A 20,519-nucleotide genomic window follows, 5' to 3' on the forward strand; every position below is an offset into this window, starting at 1 on the left:
TGATCTCGAAACTCACCAAATCTTCACTAGTTGTGATGTTGCCTTCTATGAGGATATTTTTCCGTATGAATCCATTGACACTTCTTTCACCACCATAGACCCTATCATACATAATGTTGTCCTAGATAATCCTCCGTCTACGGCTCTTTCATACACTCCACCACCACTTACAGAAAACACAATTGTGCCTCCCACTAATTCCCCACTTATGGGTCCCTTGTGTCATTCTCAACGATCTCATGGTCCTCCTGCAGCTTTACGATATTATATTTGCAATCAGGTAGTGTCCCCTGACCCATTGTCATCTTCCTCGTCTTTTCCAAATAAAGGTACACGACATCCTCTTTACAATTTTATCTCTTATAATCATTATACCCTTTAACATCGGTCCTTTATTGCTACTATTACCAATGATATTGAACCTACATGGTATGAACAAGTTGTTTATCACACTCATTGGCAAAAGATGAATATAGAGCATTGACGGGTTCTTGTTATGAGTTAACTTGGTTACAATCATTATTGAAAGATTTACGGATATTGCATCCTAAACCAGCATTGTTATATTGTGACAATAAAGTCGCCTTACACATTGTAGCTAACCCAGTATTTCATGAAAGAAATAGACACATATAAATGGATTGCCACTTCATTCGTGATAAAATTCAAGATGGTTTAATTGCAACAAAATATGTACCTTCTATTGAACAACTTGAGAAAGAAGCTTTCTTTATCCTGAAGCACAAGTTGGAAGTTGTTAATATTCACTCTCCAACATGAGGGGGGTGTTAAAAATTAAATCATGAAAAAATATTTTAATTATTAAAATAGTTTAACTACAGGAATAGTTTTGCACGTTTTTGAATTATTATAGGAATAATAGAGTAATTGCAGGCATTATATATATTAATTATAGATACTCTCTTGTATATATTTATGTTCTTCTTTTCAATAAAATATAAATCCAGAATTTCTTTTCTTTGTTTTATTTACGTGTACAACATATATGAATAGTTAAAATTAAAATGATTACTCGGTTAAAAGTCTTAAAATTTTATTTTAAACTTGCATATTTCGATCCGATATTGGTAATGGTTTCCTTTTTTCACCATGTCATAGTAAAAGTCCTCTTACTTGATATGAGAAAAAGATGAGAACGTTATTTCAAAAGTAAACTCATAAGTGTTGCTTCGAAAATAACTTTTAAAATAATTACTTTTTATTTATTTTTTTAATCTATCAGCCAAAAGATTAACAACTTTCTAAATTCATTAGACTGAAAAATAAGGATAAAGATGAAGAGTTTCATTCTTATTTTCATTTAATATTAATATAATAATTTTGATAAATAAATGATTTTTCAATTAGATTAAAAAATAAAGGATAAAAATGTGAAATATTTTTTCTAAATTACTTGTGAGATAAATTAGTCTTTAGTTTCTATATTTAGGGGATAAAATATATTAGGTCAAACATTTTCTTACGCCTAACTAGAGTCACACTTAAATTTCCAGCTGTATTAATAATTATTTTAGTTTAATTAAAACTTTACAAACTTCATGTTATATAAAAACTTATTTAGTCTGGATAACTAATAACAAAATCACCATAAGTGTACTTTCTAAAATAATTATAAAAATTGGAAATCTTACAGTTCATAACAGTATATTATTAAATGATATAGTAAAGAACCTAGGATTGTTAGTTTGTGGGTATATGAAAGTTATCACCGCGCGAATTCTATTCTTGTAGTCTTCTTTTTCAATACTTCACGCATAAAATTCTGTTTTTGTGGTTTGGTGAAATTATCATTACTCAAATTCTGCTATCATTACATGAATCGGTGTCACTCTAGAGTCCATAAGGTTTGGGCCTTTAAGGAGAATCCTTAACATGCACACAAGAAAAATAAAAAAGCAGAGTTTATACACAAGCATATTTCATGGTTAAAAAAATTAAGCGGATAGTATGTTATATTTTCTTTCTTCTTCTTGTATAATATTTTTGTTTTGTTTCCTACATCATTCAATCTTGTGTAGATTTTTACTTATCAATCATTCTTTCACAAAGTAAAATATTGCATAATGTGTGATTATTTTAATTATAGGAATTATTACATAGAACTTTTATTGATTTTGGAATGTGATGATCAGAAAATGAAAGATATTGTTCTCGTCATAAATGAGTATTAAATACTTTTTTATTACCATTGAACAACCTTCTCAAAACTCAGGAACGACTGAACGATATTGAAAGTATTTTTGAATCCTTCAAGTATAATTATCTTACTCGTTCATTCCATTGACTCTTCTTGCTTTCTCAACTTTGAGTATTACTATTGGTGTTCAAGTTGTCGCAAACAAGCTTAGTAGGGCTGGCTTAAGGGTCATAAATGAGTATTAAATACTTTTTTTATTTCCATTGAATAACTTCTCAAAACTCAGGAACGACCGAACATTATTGAAAGTACTTTTGAATCCTTCAAGCATAATTATCTTACTCGTCCATTCGATTGACTCTTCTTGCTTTCTCAACTTTGAGTATCACTATTGGTGTTCAAGTTGTCACAAACAAGCTTAGTAGGGCTGGCTCAAGGGTAAAGTGAGTAAAACACTTGTTTTAGGTCTTTAGTAAAAGAAGACCTTAAACAAAATTTACTACTAATATTTTTCTATTAAATTAATTATAAAATTATGTTTAAGAAAAAAGGTCTCAAAATATTTTTTTAGTACTAATATACCTCTATTAAATTAATTATAAAATTATGTTTAAGTAAAAAAAGGCTCCAAAAAATATTTTATTACTAATATAGCTCTATTAAATTAATTATAAATTTATGTTTGAAAATAAAATTTAATTAAATTATTATTTTCTGATAATTTGTATTGGTATTAAAAATGATAATTAAGGAGTTAAAACTTTTTTTAGTAAATTATAATTTTGTTTACGAAAAAAAGAATAATTAGATATCTTGATTCTCTTATAATCAATTTGTATTCTATTCTTTTCTTTTACATTCCTTGAATCTCATGTTGTCCGTGTGTATCAATGTTTTCATCCTCATTTCTGGTTAGCATAGTTTTTCTTTCTATTTGTGTTGCTTTATTTTGTTTTGGATTTATCTTCGAATTAGAAATATGTTTTTTTTGTCCAATTTTTTTTTGGTACTTTTCGATTTAGGATTTCGAGAGTTTTTTTTTCATATATCTTACCTCTTAAAATAAACTCTGTAAGATTGTGTAAAAAGTTGAGACTTGAAAAAGAGAAAGAGGTTTGAGACCTCAAAATACTATAAGTCTACTATCAAGTTTACTTTCTTGACAACCAAAACCAGGTTTTCTTGTTTTAATGCATTTGTTTTATATACTTATCTTTAGTAGTATTTTATATATTATACTCTTTTATTTCATATAAAAATATATAGATATGTCAACTACAAAATTTGAATTAGACTATTCAAAAATCCAAAAGAAGAGAAGAATTGAGACATTAATTATATTACAAAAAGAAACTATAAATAAATTTATAAAAATATATAAGAAAAATAGATTAGAAAATACAAAAAGGTGCTCTTTGAATGAACAAGATAATAATATAGATATAGATGAAAGCAACAATAGAAAAAGAGAAGTAATTAATGATGAAGATAACCTCATTCTCAAACCCATGACAACAAGGAGAAAATCGAAAAATTAGATAATGATTCTATTCTTGCCAAAAATATACATGAATAATAAGCTTGTCAACATTTTCAATGATTATCTTAAACTTCACATTTGACTGGCTTTCATGTTCCTTACCTTCCTCCACAGGTTGACTCCAAATGGGTGTTGGAAGGGATAAAAAAGTGAAAAAAAATACATGGTTCGGGAGAATAGTAAAGTGCTATCAAAACAAAACGTCTTAGAAATGGTTTGATCGGATTAGAGAGGTTACAATTTACCCAATTGGAAACCAAATAAAAAAAACTAGATGTAAATCATATTGAAGAAGCCTTGTTAAAGCATGCTTACGACAACAATGAAGGTTCTTTGTAATTACTATACATCAAACATTTAACTTTAGGTAGACCAAGGTTAGAAAGCAAAATACTGTTAAAAAGTTAGAAGCAATAGCATAACGGTTGTTTCATTGCTAAGCAGTAGTAGCATTCTTCTTCGCTGCACGCACGCGACAAGCTGTCAAACCGGCAACCGCCATAGCAGCCCCAACTGTAAATTGAAGGCACTAAGTTATTTAAAAGGTGTAATACTTAAAATGGATATTATGGAAGTTTGCAGTGTATGAGTTAATCGGTCGAGTGTAGACAAAGTAAACGCACCCAAGGCAAAAATCAGAGAGCGATGAAACTGGTGGTGTTGCTTCTTTCTTCGCGAAATCTCAGTTTCTGGAATGCTCAAATGAGGGTTTTCTGCTGCATTAACAATTTTGTTATACACATTACTCGAATCACCTAGTTTCATACTGACGTGAACAGGTGCCTTTATTCCCAATTCCTGGGTAACCTATACAGGAAGATAAAAATGTAACAAAATACGCAATTCATAGTTATAACATTACATATAATCATCATGTATGCAACTACATTGTAATGATGAGCTAAAAACGCGTTACCTTAAATGAATCTAGTACTGCCCTTGGCAATGGAGATAAATCATCCTTAGCAGCGATAACCATGCAAGGTGTTCTATAACCAGTTAGTTCTCCATGTCTAACGACCTTCTCAAGCAAATCTCTGGATTTCTTCCATGAATGTTCATCTGAGCTATAAAATAGGAACAAATTTTAAATAGTGACAGGGAACGAAATGCAGGAAATAGTTGTACTATCAAAAGGCAATGAAGATTGAGACAGTCATTCCACTTCGACTGGGGAAATTTATTCCATCCATGGACTCAACATTAATGTCCATCTGGTAGAACAACAAAAGCTGATACTGTACATGTTTGTTTGATCATTTACGAGAAAACACTATTTCTTAGAAGATGAAAAAGAAGATGAAGATACAAATACTTCTCCCAGAATAAGCTAATACACCAGGTTATCTTTCGCAGTGTTAAGATGAATTTTGCTAGAGAATATAGCCTCACCTTAATGGTACGTTTGGATGAAGAGGGTGGAAAGAGGGAATAAAAACGGGATTGTTTGGTAGGATAGAGAAAAAAAATTGAGTGAATTAAAAAGTGAGTGCGTCCCACTAGTACTTTTATACTCTATTTGTCATCTATTTTTTCTCATTCAGTATATCTCTCACCTCTCTACAAGACTCTTAGAGCATTATAAAATAATGCATGCAATTAACCACCACCACCCTACCCCCCAAAATAAAACTATTCATGGGCTAGAAGATTATAGGTCTTTAGGATCTAATATTAGGAAAAATCTCCAAACAGAGTTGTGATTTGTATTGTATCAGTGAACAGAAAAGAAAAGACAAGGAATGAGAACTATGCTCCTTAAGTCAGAAAAGATCTCCGGACTCCCAATGATTTTCCAAATCCTCCTTAATCCCCCACTACCCATTTCTTCCCCCATATAACAGATTCCTCCCCTTCTCTCTCCTCCAAATAACTTCCACCAACACTAACTCTGAGTGGACACAATTGTCCTCCTGGACCTTCGGGAATAAACCTTAAAGGGGCTCTCTATATTGAGCTGAGGCAGAGGCAAGTTCCCATATCTAAAGTCTTGTTTTCTAATTCAGCAAATTCCATCAGCATAGATAATGAACCAATCTTAGGGAAACACAACACGCAATCAACCACTTTAAGTTCATAATGCAACACGCATTACTTGAGTTTCAACGAGAAAAACAAAAATCTAGCTAAAGTGTATAGATAATGGCATAACAGCCAGTTAACTGTAACAAATTATTACCACTTAAAATCATCTTGCACCCCACCTGTCATACACAAAAACAGCTACATCGCATGCAGCCAAACAATCTTGATTTGACAAAAGTTCCGGTAATCTATCCTCAGGTATCTCACGCAATATGAGAATTTTCCGAGTTACCTGTATAGCAATCATCAGGATTATGAGTACATAGAATGCATCTTGTTCCGATTTAACTACCACAACAATGTCTAACATGCTTTCTAATATAGTAATCAGCAATAAAGTATACTGAGACAACATGAGAGAGAGACAATTCTGTTTGACAATATCATTCAAACGGTAACCACGTTTTCACATCATAAAATAATACCATCCTCACCCCATTTACTTCAATGACATTTGCGGCATACTGCTCAACTGTTGTTGGAGCATAATTATTTGAGAAAGGCCTGTGAAAATGATACAGTTAATTGTTGCTTTGGAGGGAGAAAACAATAAAAAGTATGAGTATATCAAATTTTGCATGCTGATATGGAGTAAAAGAAAAGGAAACAACATAGACAAGACATTGATTATGAAGATTGGTTCAGAGGCCTACCTTCCCAGTAATGAGTGCAGCAAAGCAGATTTCCCAGCATGTTTAGAACCAAAAACATAGCATTGGAACACATTTCTTTCTGTTGTTTGCTTCTTGCGATTTAATGATCTTTTACTAGTGACACAGAATGCTGCAGCAGGATTACCCTTATATCCAATGTAAATCAAATTAGCCAAGCTAAGTTTTGGATCAAGTAATGTCATGAGGGCCCACTGCACCATACAATTTAAAAGATACATCAACAAAAAAAAAACTCAGTTTCTAACTAAATGTGAGGAATTTGTAAATAAGACAATTCTTTTTAATTTATCTGAAATAAAAAATATAAATGCAGGAACCAAGTCATATGACTAGAGGAAACAACAACCAAACTCATCCCATCCAAAAGATGAAGCAAAGAGAATAAACAAATATATCAAGAGAAAAAGAGAGGATGAATTACATATCTCTAAGAATAACTTTGAAAATGTTAGTCTCGTTCCCCTCTTTAGTATTTTTTTAATCTAACTGTAACAGTGAGTAACTCATCTTTAACCATTAAAAGAATGAGAATGAGCATCCGAAGTAACTATTTTAGTGTTACTCATAAAGTAAATTGATCCCTCCTTGGACCACACACATATGTAAGAGAGGTATTATTACCCCCGCAAGGAAACCACAAAGCAATAGTTTCTAGGCAACAGAGGGTACTCCAGGCACAACAAAACAGACGTCCAGATTATCAGAAAACCAAAATTTTCAAAACTTAATAATAATAACATTAAGTAACTTCCTTTAATGTATCTTTCCAAGCAATCAAATGAAGTAACAACCTCAAAATTGCCTTTCTGAATCTTCATCGATAATGATAGACATGTCAATAAGGGGTTGTGTTTCAAGTGTGGGAAACATTACAATCTCATTCACCAATGCCTCAAAAATATTTGCACCTGCTCTTTTGGGAAGGTGATTACTTCTATGAACAATCATTAGTTGCCACCGGAGATGAAGGGGACAAAGAAGAACATGTTATGGTGTGTCAAGTCTTGGATCTGTTAGGAGAAAGAGGCTCTTGGATGAAAAACTTATTCACTTTTCGTTGTTCTTATCCATGCCATCAAAAATACAATTTATAAGCTTACAATTTTCGTCCGTTGTACTCCCAACGGCTATAAACAACTAGTACATTAACTACTCAACGGCTAGTGCATTAACTATCCAACGGCTAGTACATTAACCACCCAACGGCTATAAATGGCTAGTATACTAACTACCAACATCGGCTATAACATAAACTTTATTCTATTTAAGTTTACCTAACAAAACTCCCCCGTAAACTTAAATGCTTCTTTTATTCTCCATCTTTGTTCCTTTATTCTTCATCCCGGCTTCCCACGTACAATAATTCTTCTCACATTGTGCTTGTCCCTTTCATGAATAGTCAAGTTCTTCGCTTTCTTCATGGTTGACTTCGCTTTCACTTTGTCTGTAGTCGACTTGTACTTTGCTTTCCTTGTGGCTAACATAGATAGTTCCCACGTGTTGTTGCGTTCTATAGTAGCAATCTCCTCGTCCATTGTCTTCTTCCATTTCTCATTCACCATGGCTTCTTCAAAACTAACATCTTTAGAATCTGCCAAAAGGCACGCAACATGTACCTCGTTAGTTGTATTCTATATGTCTTGAAGGCTCCGAGTTCTGGCCTGCAATGGTTCTTCTTCCTCATCAGAGACCTCCTGTTGTCTTACTGGAACATTGGCCAGACTTCTTCTTTCATTTGCCGAGGTTCCAAAAATAGTTTATGAGTTCTCACTTGTCATTGTCAAGCTCTTAACTGTCACTATCGAGTTGTTCCATTCGTTCTCCTCATTTATTACAACATCTCGACTCACAAGAACTCATTTATTACAACATCTCGAATATGTTGGTTTTGAGGTCGAGTACGTAGTACACATCCCAAATTGTCCCAATTCGTCTATTTTTTGAGAAAAACATATTGTACCTCGTCCTTTTACCATCACCTTGGAAGCGTCTCCAAATGACACATGTCCAGCCTCAATTTTGGAGAGCTCGTCAAACATACTTTCATCTCCACACATATGGTTACTAGCTCCACTTTCTAGATACCAGATCGAGTTGTTTTGGACTCTCAAACTAAACTCGATGTTTGTGCTAGAGTTTCGGACCAAGCTCGATATCCGAGCTCCTTGTCAGCAACATCTCATCCTCATCAATTTCCTCCGTTGCCAAATTCTTCCCACCATGTGCCGAGCTCTTCACATCATGTGCTGAGCTCGCTTTGCTATTGGCCATCAGCAATATTCCTGCTTGTTCTTCAACCTCTTCTGTAAGAAGATTGGTTGATTCATTTCTTCTATTTTGAGACCGACAATCCTTTGCAAAATGACTGGTCTTACCACAGTTATAACACTTGACCGATCTACACTCATTTGCGTAATGACCGGGCTTGCCCCACTTGTAGCACTCACCAATGTTGCCTGATTGACCTCCACCTCGTCCTCGGTCACACCAATTTTGCAGGCTGGCAGCACCGTCTTCGTAATCATCTCGACCTTGACCACCACGTCCTTGACCTCTGCTTCCAGGACCTCGGCTTTGACTCTCATGACCTCTTCCTCCTCTGCCATGAGTGTTCTAAGTTCCAAACGCCTTTTTCTCCTTGAAATTTGTCCTTGCTTGGAGTGCTTGGCCAAAGTAATCCTCCTTCGTCTTTCTTCTTCTTTGTTCATAGGCTTCCAGAGACCCAACAAGCTCCTCCACCGTGAGCTTTGAGAGGTCTTTAGATTCTTCTATAGCACACACAATGTTGTCGAAGTCAAATGTCAATGACCTCAAAATTTTCTCCACAACTCGGTTTGCAGGCAACGGCTCCCCATTCTTGCCGAGTTGATTTGCCACAGTCTCCACCCGAGATATGAACTCGGTTACCCCTTTGTTCTCCTTCATCAGCAACCTCTCAAACTCTCCTCTGAGAGCTTGAAGACGAACCTGTTTCATACGGTCATCTCCCTTATATGTTTTCTCCAAGATCTCCCACGCCTCTTTTGAAGTCATAGCGTTTGCTAACTTCTCAAGGCTTGCATCCTCCACAGCTCGGTACAATGCATACATAGCTTTCCTATCTTTGACTCGTGTTTTTTTTCAACGCAACAATCTGGGCTACTGTTTGTTCATCAGAATCCTTTGGCTCTTCGAAGCCACCTTCAACTACATGTCATATGTCTTGGGATCCGAGGTAGGTCTTCATCTGCATGCTCCACTTATCGTAGTTGGATTTTTGTGTCAGCTGGGATAAGGACATATTGTTGGCCATCACTCACTTTTTTCAACTCTCAGACACTCAGGCTAACTGGCTCTCTCTAACACTCAAAAACAACCTAGCTTTCTGTAGCTCCTTGGTTGCCTACCGAGTCTTGATACCACTTTGTGAGTAGAAAGAGGCTCTTGAATGAAAAACTTATTCACTTTTTGTTATTTTTATTCATGCCATCAACAATACAATTTATAAGCTTACAATTTTCGTCCGTTGTACTCCCAACTGCTATAAACGGCTAGTGCATTAACTATCGAATGGCTAGTGCATTAACCACCCAACGGTTATAAACGGCTAGTATACTAACTACCAACAACGGCTATAACATAAACTTTATTCTATTTAAGTTTACCTAACAGGATCATAGGGAAATATTGATCATCAACAAACAGTCCATTTAGAGACCACTAAGTTCAAAGGACTGCTGAAGGATTATCCCACATATTATGCTCATGGATAGCAGAGCTCGTCACAATTTCACAGTTATAGAGTTAGTCATTTCTTTGGGATGAAGGTGGTTTACACAAACTCACAGTGTACTTTAGGAAATGGAAGTAGGTGCAAGGTAAGGGGACTTTGCCCAGCTATTGAAGTCAAGGTGGCAAGATATAATAAAGTTGTGGATGCCTATGTTTTGGACCTAGGGGGAATGGACACTATTTTAGGTGTTGAGTGGCCAGTGACCTTGTGGAAAACTGAAACAAATTGGAATAGGAAGACAATGACTTTGAGAAGAATGATTGATTACAACAAGGGATATCAAGTCCAAGATAGAAATCATATTTCATCCTTGCAATAAAAATTATACAAAATGTGGCTATAGAAATGAGAACAACTAGATAGATCAGCTAGAACTCCTTGTGAGAGTAAGGATCTTGGGCAAACTTAATCAACATCAATTAGTCCTTCAGAATCCAAAGGAGCTACCACCTCATAGGAACAATGATCTCACCATCACCTTGAAGCAAAATAGTAACCCAATGAGTGTTATGTTGTACATTCATGCTTACAACCACAAGGATGAGATAGACAAACAATTGGAGTTGTTGGTTGAGGTGAAATCAAGCATAGCACCAGTCCAATGATTTTAGTTCAGAAGAAGGACAAAACTTGGAGATGTGTGTGAACTCTAGAGAGTTGAATAAGGTAATTATTCTAGACAAGCACCCTATTCCAACCATAAAGGAGTAGTTAGATGGGTTGAATGGTTCATGTTTTCTTTATCTAAGATTGCATTTTTAAGTTTGGGTTCTCCATCAAATAAGGGTGAGGCAAGAAGATACACACAATACCACAATCCACACCCATAAGGGACACTATGAGTGTCTTATGATGCCTTTTGGACCCATGAATGCACCTTCAACCTTTCGACCTACTGTGAAGTCTGTTTTTAAGCCATTATTGAGGAAGTATGTGTAGGTATTGTTTGATGATATATTGGTTTATAGCGCTACTCGTCAATCTCATCTTATGCATTTAAATTAAATGCTCAAAGCTTTTGGTCCAACACCAATTTGCTATAAATAGAAAAAAAATGTTCCTTGAGACAACCAAGACTACAATATATTGGTCATATTGTTTCATTGCAGTGGGTGGAAATGGACCCTTCGAAGGTTCAAGCTATCTTTCTTAGATTGGCCAGTCCCTCAAGAAGTAAAGGAATTAAGAGGGTTCCAAAGGCTCACTAGGTACTACAGGAAATTCATCAAGGACTGGGGGAAATGAGCTTGTCCCTCTAACCAAAAAAGATGGGTTTCATTGGAAAAGGAGGCTCAAATTTCCTTTGATATCATCTCAAGGGTGGGTTGCTTAGCTTCTTTTGTTGTACTGGTTTTGACAAATTTCACCAAGTTGTTTGTGGTTTAATGTGATGCTTTTGGTTGGGATTGGTCCAAAGACAGATAGCATATTTTAGCAAGGCTCTTTCTCCAAGGACCGAATCTGACCATGTAAAGATAATTATGTCACTTGTGCTAGCTTTTCAATGTTGGAAGCACTACCTTATGGGAAACAGTTTCAAGGTGCTTATCAGTCATGGAGCTTGAAGCATTTACTCCGCCAAAGAATTACCATTATTGACCAACAATGTTGGCCATCCAAGCTTTTGGGGTACCAATTTGATGTTGTGAAATAAACCTGGTCCAGGAAACAGATGACACATCAAGAAGACATGCTATTGTCGAATTGGGAATACGCATGAGTTCGCTCTGGTTGGATTTTCCAAGTCTAAGGACGAAATATAAATAAATCTAGCTTTGATTCAATTGCAAAATACTTTGCAAGCTGACCCAACAAGCAAACCAAATTATAGTTGGTGGAAAAGGGTTGTTTTCTATAAAGGGAAGATGTTATCATCTAAAAGTTCATTGTTGATTCCTATAATATTACAATAGTTTCATTCCACCCCTATAGGAAGCCATTTTAATCCACAAAAACATACAAGAGGTTGGCTAGAAACTTTTACTAGAAGGGAATGAAAAAATATGTTACGGATTTTGGTCATGGGTGCGATGTATGTTGATGGCACAAATGCCAAACATTGTCCCCAACTAAGTTGTTACCACCAATTATAAAGCAACTTTGGGTAGAGATTTCAATGGACTTTGTCATGGGGCTTCCATAGTCACATGGGTATGTATGATGTTATGATGGTAGTAATTGATTAGTTGCCTAAATATGCCCATTTTATCACCCTTAAACACCCATTTTCTGTCAAGACTAATATATAAGTTTCCCCAAAGAGTCATTCGAGGCCCATTATGACTGCTAATATTTCTGTATGAATATATACAATACTGATGACAGTTGCTAGCACAAAACCTATCTCAAGTCTCAACCTCATAATCTGTTCACTAAATTAGCAAGGAAAAAAGCCTTTGTAGATCACAGGCATCAATAATGCTGACAATTAGAATCAGGACTCACAAAAATACTTTCAGAGATCCATCCAACAGTAATGGTTGAAGAACAAAGAAAAGCATAAAGTAAGCACCTGAGACAGAAATCCATTTAGAGAGATATAGCCCATATCAGTTTTCTCTGCTGCATCCTTATATGGAGCATTGTTCCATGGACTGAAATTCATAAACAAGTAAAAATTTCAGAACGTGAAACTTTTGTCAAGAACATATCACACTTGAACATGGATAAAAGGTTTAAAATTAATACTACTCTTATTGGTTTCAAGTAATATCAACTAAAAAGAGTAAGCATCATGTTTTTTATGTTCAGATTTTCAAGTGAAACAATCCACTCCCCCAAAGTTTGAGAGATTTTCAAGCCATTATAACTACACTAGCATGAAATGCTACAACCATACTCACTATCAAGGTTTTAGCAAGGTCAATGACTACGATTTTGACTGCAATGTTAAGGTTTTCAGATTTATTGCATCCGTAATTTCCTACAACATCAAGGATCGAGACAGAATAACAATTTAAAACCTCGCTCACAATCAATATAAACAATACACTAAGAAACCCATAGGATTGGTTCAAATGAAAGAAAATATAAGTTAAATCAACCCCGTGTAACAAGAGTCAATGAATTAGAGAAAAAGAACTTACCCAACCTAAGTTCTCATCGTTATTGCTTGAGCATTACCAACCAACGACACATGGATAGTAATAATAACCAAAGAACTTAGTTGAATCCAAACATCCATTATTATTATAAAACTCTTTGCTTGATCAACATATTTGACCGTTCCTTTTTTTCCAGCAAATTTAAGTCAATTCCAATCTATCTCTCGGAGAAGTTATGATGCAAGTTATGAAACAATATACTTACAAAACGGCATTGAAAAGTTGCATAAAACCCCCAAAAAAAAACATATTAAGTGCTTACATTAGCAAGTTCAAAAAGCAAGTATTCAATAGAGGTTGTCAATAATAGTTGAATCTTTACGACAAAAAGAGATTTCTCCTCCTAAGCTGAACCCTTGCCTTGGTCCTACAACTCAAACTACCTAATCAATTAGGTAACTTATCTTACCCACCAAACTAATAGTGCAATTACTATTATTTTGCTAGAAAACTAAGTTTGTAAACTATTATGTCCTCAAGGGTCGAACTTAAAAGCTATCTAAAGCACTCTTCTAGTTACTGAAGCAATATGTCTAGTTGTTAGAGGTAGTCAACAAGTTCTAGACTACTCAGAATACAAAAGGGGAATCATTCTGATATTTAGTTCGGGAAAGGATATAAACACCACACTCAAGAATTATGAGAAGGTAAGTGATAAGTTATACGATTGATCGTCACAGGTTTCCTGATAAGATCAAAACTTGGATTCTTACAACTCAACGCCATAAAATGTTAACAAAGAGAAAATTTAGTTATCTTCAGAGTTCATGTATATCCTTTTATTACATTACAAATACGTCTTTTTACAGGCTAAATTATGTGCCCGTGTAGACAACCATAATAAGACCCACTAAATTCCACATTAATTCCTAATCAGTAGTTTTTAATGTCCACTAGTAATTCATTCCCTCTAGTGTTGCTTTTAACTTCTACTATATGTATCATTATTTTCCACCATGAGAACATCAATGCTTCATCTTCTCATGTGGTTTTCTTATCTTCCCATGTGAGAATTCAGTCACTTAATAGAAAAAGCATAATAAAAATTACAAAGAAAACACAAAATTATATTGACCGCCTTTTGATCATATGAACTACTTCATCAAGCTAAGAAATTCCAATTACAATAAACATAAAATTAGGATGATACTACTTTTAAAGGACAAGTACTGGCAAAGGTCACCTTTCTGGAGCAGTATCAAATAGGTTATCAACTTCGGCAGGTTGTAGAGTTAGGTCCTAGAAAAGTATCAGGTTTCCAAACCGAAAATTAGAAGAGTATATTGATGTTATTCATGGAAAGCCACATAAAGTGGGTCTTTAATGCACATAGTAGTGGTCAAGATAATCTAAAAGAGTTATACATACTTTATCTGTATCTAACAATTGAAAGATACCATTCAAAAACTCTACGGCTTCACGTGTCAGCTCCACACCCTGCATGACAATGTCTAAGAAAGTAAGTTCTTACATATTTTTTGCATGTTATACAGCAATCAAAAGAACACATTCACAAAAATGTTTGTCGTGACTTAATGCCCTAAAACAAGAGGATTGCAGTGATTGGTTAGAAGAGAAACTATGTCTCACGATTTTACAAATGATCATTTGATTGAACAAGCATGCATCACTAAACTATACCATCAAATATTTGCATCCTTTTTCCAATTCAAAAATGAGAAAAAAGGAATAATATTATAATATGTCAAGTACTAGCAGTAAACTATTACAGTCCAAACTGCCAGAGTCTGGAAAATGAATAACCACACAACATATAAGAGCTAAATTTTAAAGAAAAAATAAAATCTATATTCTCTGTAATCACCTATCCTAGTGATCTGAGTAGTTCAATCTGTCAGCTAACATTTCCCACTTGTTTGATTTTGAGCAATCATATATAACATCGACACAGGATTAGTAATTAATGGTTAATATTACTAGAACAAACAAGTACACTCATATATAACATTTTAGTTTTCCTCATTTAACAATTACACAAATTTTCTGTTAAGGTTAATACAAGTGTAGAGATTATAACAATTGAATGGTTAACCTAGTACTCTAACCTCTACAAATTGACTCAAACAAGAAGGTCGAAATCGAACTACACTAACAGCCAAAACCAAGAAAAAAAAAAAAAGTATGACCTGATCAGAAGCATGCATAGATGGAACTGGAAGGAAATCATCCCGGAGTTTTAAATCATTATCATATCCAAACTTTCTTAGAACGGTCCACAATGTCTCTGTTCGCCCTTTCTTTAGAAACATGTTATGGACATAAATAAAGCCTGGAAAGGTAAGACCAATAGAGTTGACTCCGTCAGGTACTTTCTGCTGTACAATCGATTTGACTTTTACTATTTCAGATGGCTGCAATGCTGCATTGAAGCATTTAACCTGTTGAAATATGAATTAGCAAAAGTAAAGGGCATAGGACAAAACTAAATATTCAAACTAGAAAAGGAAAGGAGGGTAATTTATAAAAACCTGGAACTCATTTAGTTCTTCATCATTGAGAGCACCATCCATGTCTTGATCGCATAGAATAAATATTCTTCTTAACGCCCTCACACATCGATCTGTCAAACCATGTCTTTTATAATCAAACAATGGATCTACTGGATGCAGTACTGCTTTTAGCGCAAAATAAAAAACTTCAGGGACCTAAAAATAATCAAATATAACGCACCTGAGTTTTACTAAATAGGGAGTTGAATATAATTCCAATATCATCAAGAAGTTATCCTTATATGCCTAAAGCCAGACCTTGCTCTATCACATCAACGAACGACTTTCTTAGGATTATTGTAATAAATCGCACTCAAAGGAATACGCAGGAATGAGTGATCTTTAAAAATCAAAATTATGTTCCACTCATACATTTTCTGATGCTGTTTTCTAACCATATAACAGACTAACTATGTATACACTTATAATTTAAATAACTAAACAATAGATAAGCATGACCGAGATTTTAAAACATGGTCCGCAACTGTGATTTCGCCAACAACAAGAAGGTTCCGAAGGCGTATGCAACCACAGTTGTGCCCAAATCAGCGGCAGATGTCCAAATTTCCAACAATATCAAGTAACACATAAAACCACGCAGCCACAATGTAAAACCTTGAGCACAACCAAGTAACAATGAAGCAGCAAAACAACATACCTGATAAAGTGTAGCAGCAGAGCACTCAACACAAGTGACAATTTCAGTGAACTGTTGCATAATATTTGTGGTAAGACTCTCTAAGCTCACTAGCTGATTTTCATTCCGCAGGTCAAGCTTGCAGCCAACCACAATCACAGGTGCCTTCACCTGCATCACAATAAAAATAGAAGGCAACCATCAGCTTCCCATTCACTTCACACTCCATCTCTAAACAGAAAATTTGTCAGTAACTAAAAGCAGCAAAACTACCTCCAATTTCCGCAGTTCAGGGAGCCAGTGAGTACTCAAACGCTCAAAGCTCAACAGTTCGTTGCAAGCATAGGTTAAGACCACCGCGTCAGCTCGCTTCAACTCTTCATTGCGCGCACCTTGCTTTTCGAAGCTAAAACAATACAAATCACACGTCGGGATGAAAGTGTTAATTCAAACGAGAAAACTCCCATATAAACTCTACATTAAGAAAATTGAATGGCATTCCTTTCGGTTGAATCTAGGGCTTATATCTGATTAACCAGTTAATTGCAAAAGTATTACTACTGTCAGTTTTCTTTTGTTTTGCTTGAATTGAATAGTGATGGCGCGGAGAAGGAATGTGAGTGTGGCAGAGACCTGGAAGGTGTGTCAATGAGGGTGAGAGGAACGCAATCGGGGTAGAGATTATGAGGCAAGCGAGTGGGAGGGAGCACGGGCGGAACGGACTTGGGGAAAGATTCCGACGCCATTGCGGCAACGAGTGTGGATTTTCCGGTGCCACCGTCGCCTACGATGGCGACTCTAACCACCCTGCGATCGCCGGCGCTGAAGGGGCCCACCATTGCAGGAAAGCAAGGAACAGAAGAGAAAATTTGGTCAAGTGTTCGTATGGAAACGCGGTGCGGAGAATTGCGGTGTGTTTTTGGACAATCGATGGAGTCACTTGAATTTATATATTCCTTCCCAGTTCCGAAACAACGAATTTAAATTTGACTAAATATGGAAACATTTGGCAATAAATCTTTATTTTTAAGAGTTTTACTATATACTCTTACAATAAGAGTACCGTCGGCGTAATAACTAAGTTTGTTTATATATTATGTGGGTTTTCTATTTAGTAAGAAAAATTCTGTGTGGATTTTTACTATGAAAACTGATTAGATGTTGTAACCGGAATTATACAAATAAAATTAATTCTTTACCCTATTTTTCTTTACTATAAATTACTTATATGATTTTATTATTTTAAAGATTTTTTAAGAAAAAACATAGTATTCTAGGAACTAAATTTATCGTTCGTTCTTATGAAATCATACTAATATAAGTAATATAATCAAAAGACTTTACCTAATTATATAATAGGTTCGGTAGAAAAAAGTGATATGAGAAAAAAAATAGTTTATTAAGTAAATTGAAAGAAGATAAATATCGTTTCAAAAATTTAAATACTACTTCAATTTTTATTTTTGCTTATAATTTTTGTTATTGAAATTGTTGTTTGGAATAATCCATAAAAGTAATATGACTTTACTATTTTTTTTTTCACACATTAGCATCAATACAATATGATTGGGCTTTCGGTAAGAGCTAAGTTTAAGAGTAAGGTAGGAAACATTTTATTTTATTTGATAGACAAAAAAAATGTAGTATTAATAGAGTAGTTAGGGTGTCGTAATTCTTTTAAAAAAAATATTTGTAATGTTACTTTTTCTTACCATTTTCAAAGATAATCTTTAAAATTTGAAATTGTAAACTAGAATAAACTTTCTACTTTTATGTGGTAAACATTTAGTAGTGAACAGTCTCATGTGATGGATGTATCGATTTACTCTTATTTATACTAATTAATTATTGTCATTAAGTGTCCATCATCTAGGTATATATTTTACTAACATAGTAAATCAACCCCTTTAAGTATGAGTATTTGTCATTTTCACTTTCATCGTTGTCCTTTCTTCGTTATTCAATTTAGCATTCTTTTATAGCACCATCATATTCACTATAGTGGTTCAGTCTCATTGCAAATTTTTGTTGATCGCACAATGTTATCATCATTCACTTTAGTTAGGTATAAGTTCAAATTTACAAAAGAAGATTCTGTATATCTAGGCTAACAACATGAAAAAATAATGAAAATGAGTCCATCCTTATAACAAAAACCTCTCCTTTTGCTCATATTCTATATGTTTACTTGTTACCTTTATCCAATTACTACCCAATAATCGAATCATTTGTCCAATTATCATAAAGCTTTTAAGCATGTTATAGGATTTAAACATCAATCTGAATATGTAAACTTTGATTTTGGATATTTGGTGGTTAACCAACCCCATGTTTTAAGTTGGGCTATAGTAAATACATCTGAAGCATCATTACGCCAAATTTGGCAATAGATAGCATTTTTTTTCTTAATAGATAGCGCTTTTTAGGCTATCTATTGGAGCGGTATCTATTAATAGACAGCGCTTGCAAAAAAGCGATGTCTAATGACACTTGATAGATAGCGCTTGTCTAAACAAGCGTTATCTATATATTTTTTAATAGATAGCACTTTCTTTAGAAAATGATGTCTATCAAAGCTCTCATAGACAACACTTGACTGAATAAGCGTTGTCTATCAAAGCTCTCATAGACAACACTTGATTGAATAAGCGCTGTCTATGAGAGTAGTTTTTCATCAATAGGTAGCGCTTTTTCAATTCATTAGTAGATAGCGCTTATTCAAACAAACATTGTCTATTTTTCATTAATGGATAGCACTTTTTCAATTCATCAATAGATAACATTTTTTAAAACAAGCGATGTGTATTGGTTTGATTATTTTTTATTATAATTTATTTAATTTTTTGTTCATTCTATTCTTCGACTCACATGCCTGTATAAAGACTTCGAACTTGAAATCAAGCAAAACTGAAATGAAAGGGCATTGAAATTCTTACATAGTTACACAAAAAACTTAATGATGTTTATATATTTTTAAAAAAGTATAATATTACATGAAAGAAATTAGCAAAAAAAACTAATATTTGTAGTACTCATCCATCATGTTCCATTTTTGCTACACTGTGGGGCCAAAACACTTTAGACAAAACATTGTTCCTAACCTTCCCTATTTTGTTATATAAGGAATTATACAACTAACCTATAAACATTTACTAATTAAATAAAAACACCAATCTTCCCTAACTTCAATGATTTGATTATCAAAATATTGTTGACATCTGCAACTAGGAAAATACTACAACAAAGAAAAATAAAATAAAATTAGTCAATCAAATGTAATTTGTCGATAAAATTAATACATACAATTAAGATAACTTACATCTATTGGAATGGTCCTTCCTTCGCAATATGTGACAATTTCCTTCATATATCGACAAATGTAATACCCACAATCATGGCCGTTGGATTGTTTTGGACACTAGAAAACATCAATACAATTGGTATTAACCTTCAAATAAAACAACATCATTTGATCTTCAAATACACAATTGTAATCTACCTTAATTGGTGTCCATTTGATATTGCTTAACTTAGACTTTGAAACCATAGACCCTCTTTGAGCTCGGTAGGTTTGTATAACCCTTGTTAATAATAAAAATGAAGCATACATAAGTAAAAAAATATATATACAAAAAGTATACATATATATATGTGTGAATCACATTAAGAAGATTCTTACATGTCAAACAACTTCTTCAAATCTTGCCTCATATTAATGTCTTTCGCCAATGGGTCAAGATAATAAATTATCTCCATTTTAAAATTGATTCCGAGCAAGACCCAATGTTGGCTAAAATTGGAAATGAATCAACAAAATTAGATTTTGTGCATCTAACTTTGAAAATAATACATTATTGATAAAGTTAGGAAAAAAAGTATTACCTTGAATTGATAGGAGCAAGAACAAACTTATTAATCACCCCATTGTCAAGAAATATACTCACTATTTTTTGCATTCTCTCTTTCATTGGTAGTTCATGTGTTGTTATTTGGGGTGATAAAAAGAAGAACCCCTTATGATTTGGCTTAATGAAATTTT

The 20,519-nt window shown here is 34.1% G+C and overlaps 1 protein-coding gene and 1 long non-coding RNA gene across 2 annotated transcripts; both read right to left on the reverse strand.

Annotated features, from left to right (window-relative positions):
* Positions 1–3,884: 3,884 nt before the first annotated feature.
* On the reverse strand, positions 3,885–17,454 carry LOC114190079 (mitochondrial Rho GTPase 2). The gene is made up of 14 exons (XM_028078844.1): positions 17,114–17,454; positions 16,754–16,886; positions 16,502–16,651; positions 15,823–15,999; positions 15,481–15,732; positions 14,702–14,770; positions 14,517–14,572; positions 12,742–12,823; positions 6,437–6,648; positions 6,218–6,287; positions 5,903–6,015; positions 4,615–4,765; positions 4,322–4,505; positions 3,885–4,211 (listed from the first exon to the last, which is right to left on the reverse strand). The coding sequence occupies exons 1-14, from the start codon at positions 17,317–17,319 to the stop codon at positions 4,135–4,137; spliced, it is 1,932 nt and encodes a 643-aa protein (XP_027934645.1). The 5' UTR covers positions 17,320–17,454; the 3' UTR covers positions 3,885–4,134.
* A 2,371-nt stretch (positions 17,455–19,825) lies between these two features.
* On the reverse strand, positions 19,826–20,240 carry LOC114190456. The gene is made up of 3 exons (XR_003605809.1): positions 20,160–20,240; positions 19,980–20,061; positions 19,826–19,898 (listed from the first exon to the last, which is right to left on the reverse strand). It is a non-coding gene; the product is annotated as an uncharacterized LOC114190456 (long non-coding RNA).
* Between the last annotated feature and the right edge of the window lie 279 nt (positions 20,241–20,519).

The sequence above is a fragment of the Vigna unguiculata genome, chromosome 7 (genome assembly GCF_004118075.2).
Source record: "Vigna unguiculata cultivar IT97K-499-35 chromosome 7, ASM411807v1, whole genome shotgun sequence".
Taxonomy (NCBI): domain Eukaryota; kingdom Viridiplantae; phylum Streptophyta; class Magnoliopsida; order Fabales; family Fabaceae; genus Vigna; species Vigna unguiculata.

What these genes read in the sequence shown, in the direction of transcription:
- LOC114190079 (XM_028078844.1), bottom strand. Translation starts at nt 17,319, where the DNA reads ATGGTGGGCCCCTTCAGCGCCGGCGATCGCAGGGTGGTTAGAGTCGCC. An exon ending in CTGCTGCTACACTTTATCAG is followed by an intron (nt 16,000 to 16,501) that starts GTATGTTGTTTT and finishes GATTATTTTTAG; the next exon opens with GTCCCTGAAGTTTTTTATTT. An exon ending in CTCTCTGATTTTTGCCTTGG is followed by an intron (nt 4,212 to 4,321) that starts GTGCGTTTACTT and finishes TTCAATTTACAG; the next exon opens with TTGGGGCTGCTATGGCGGTT.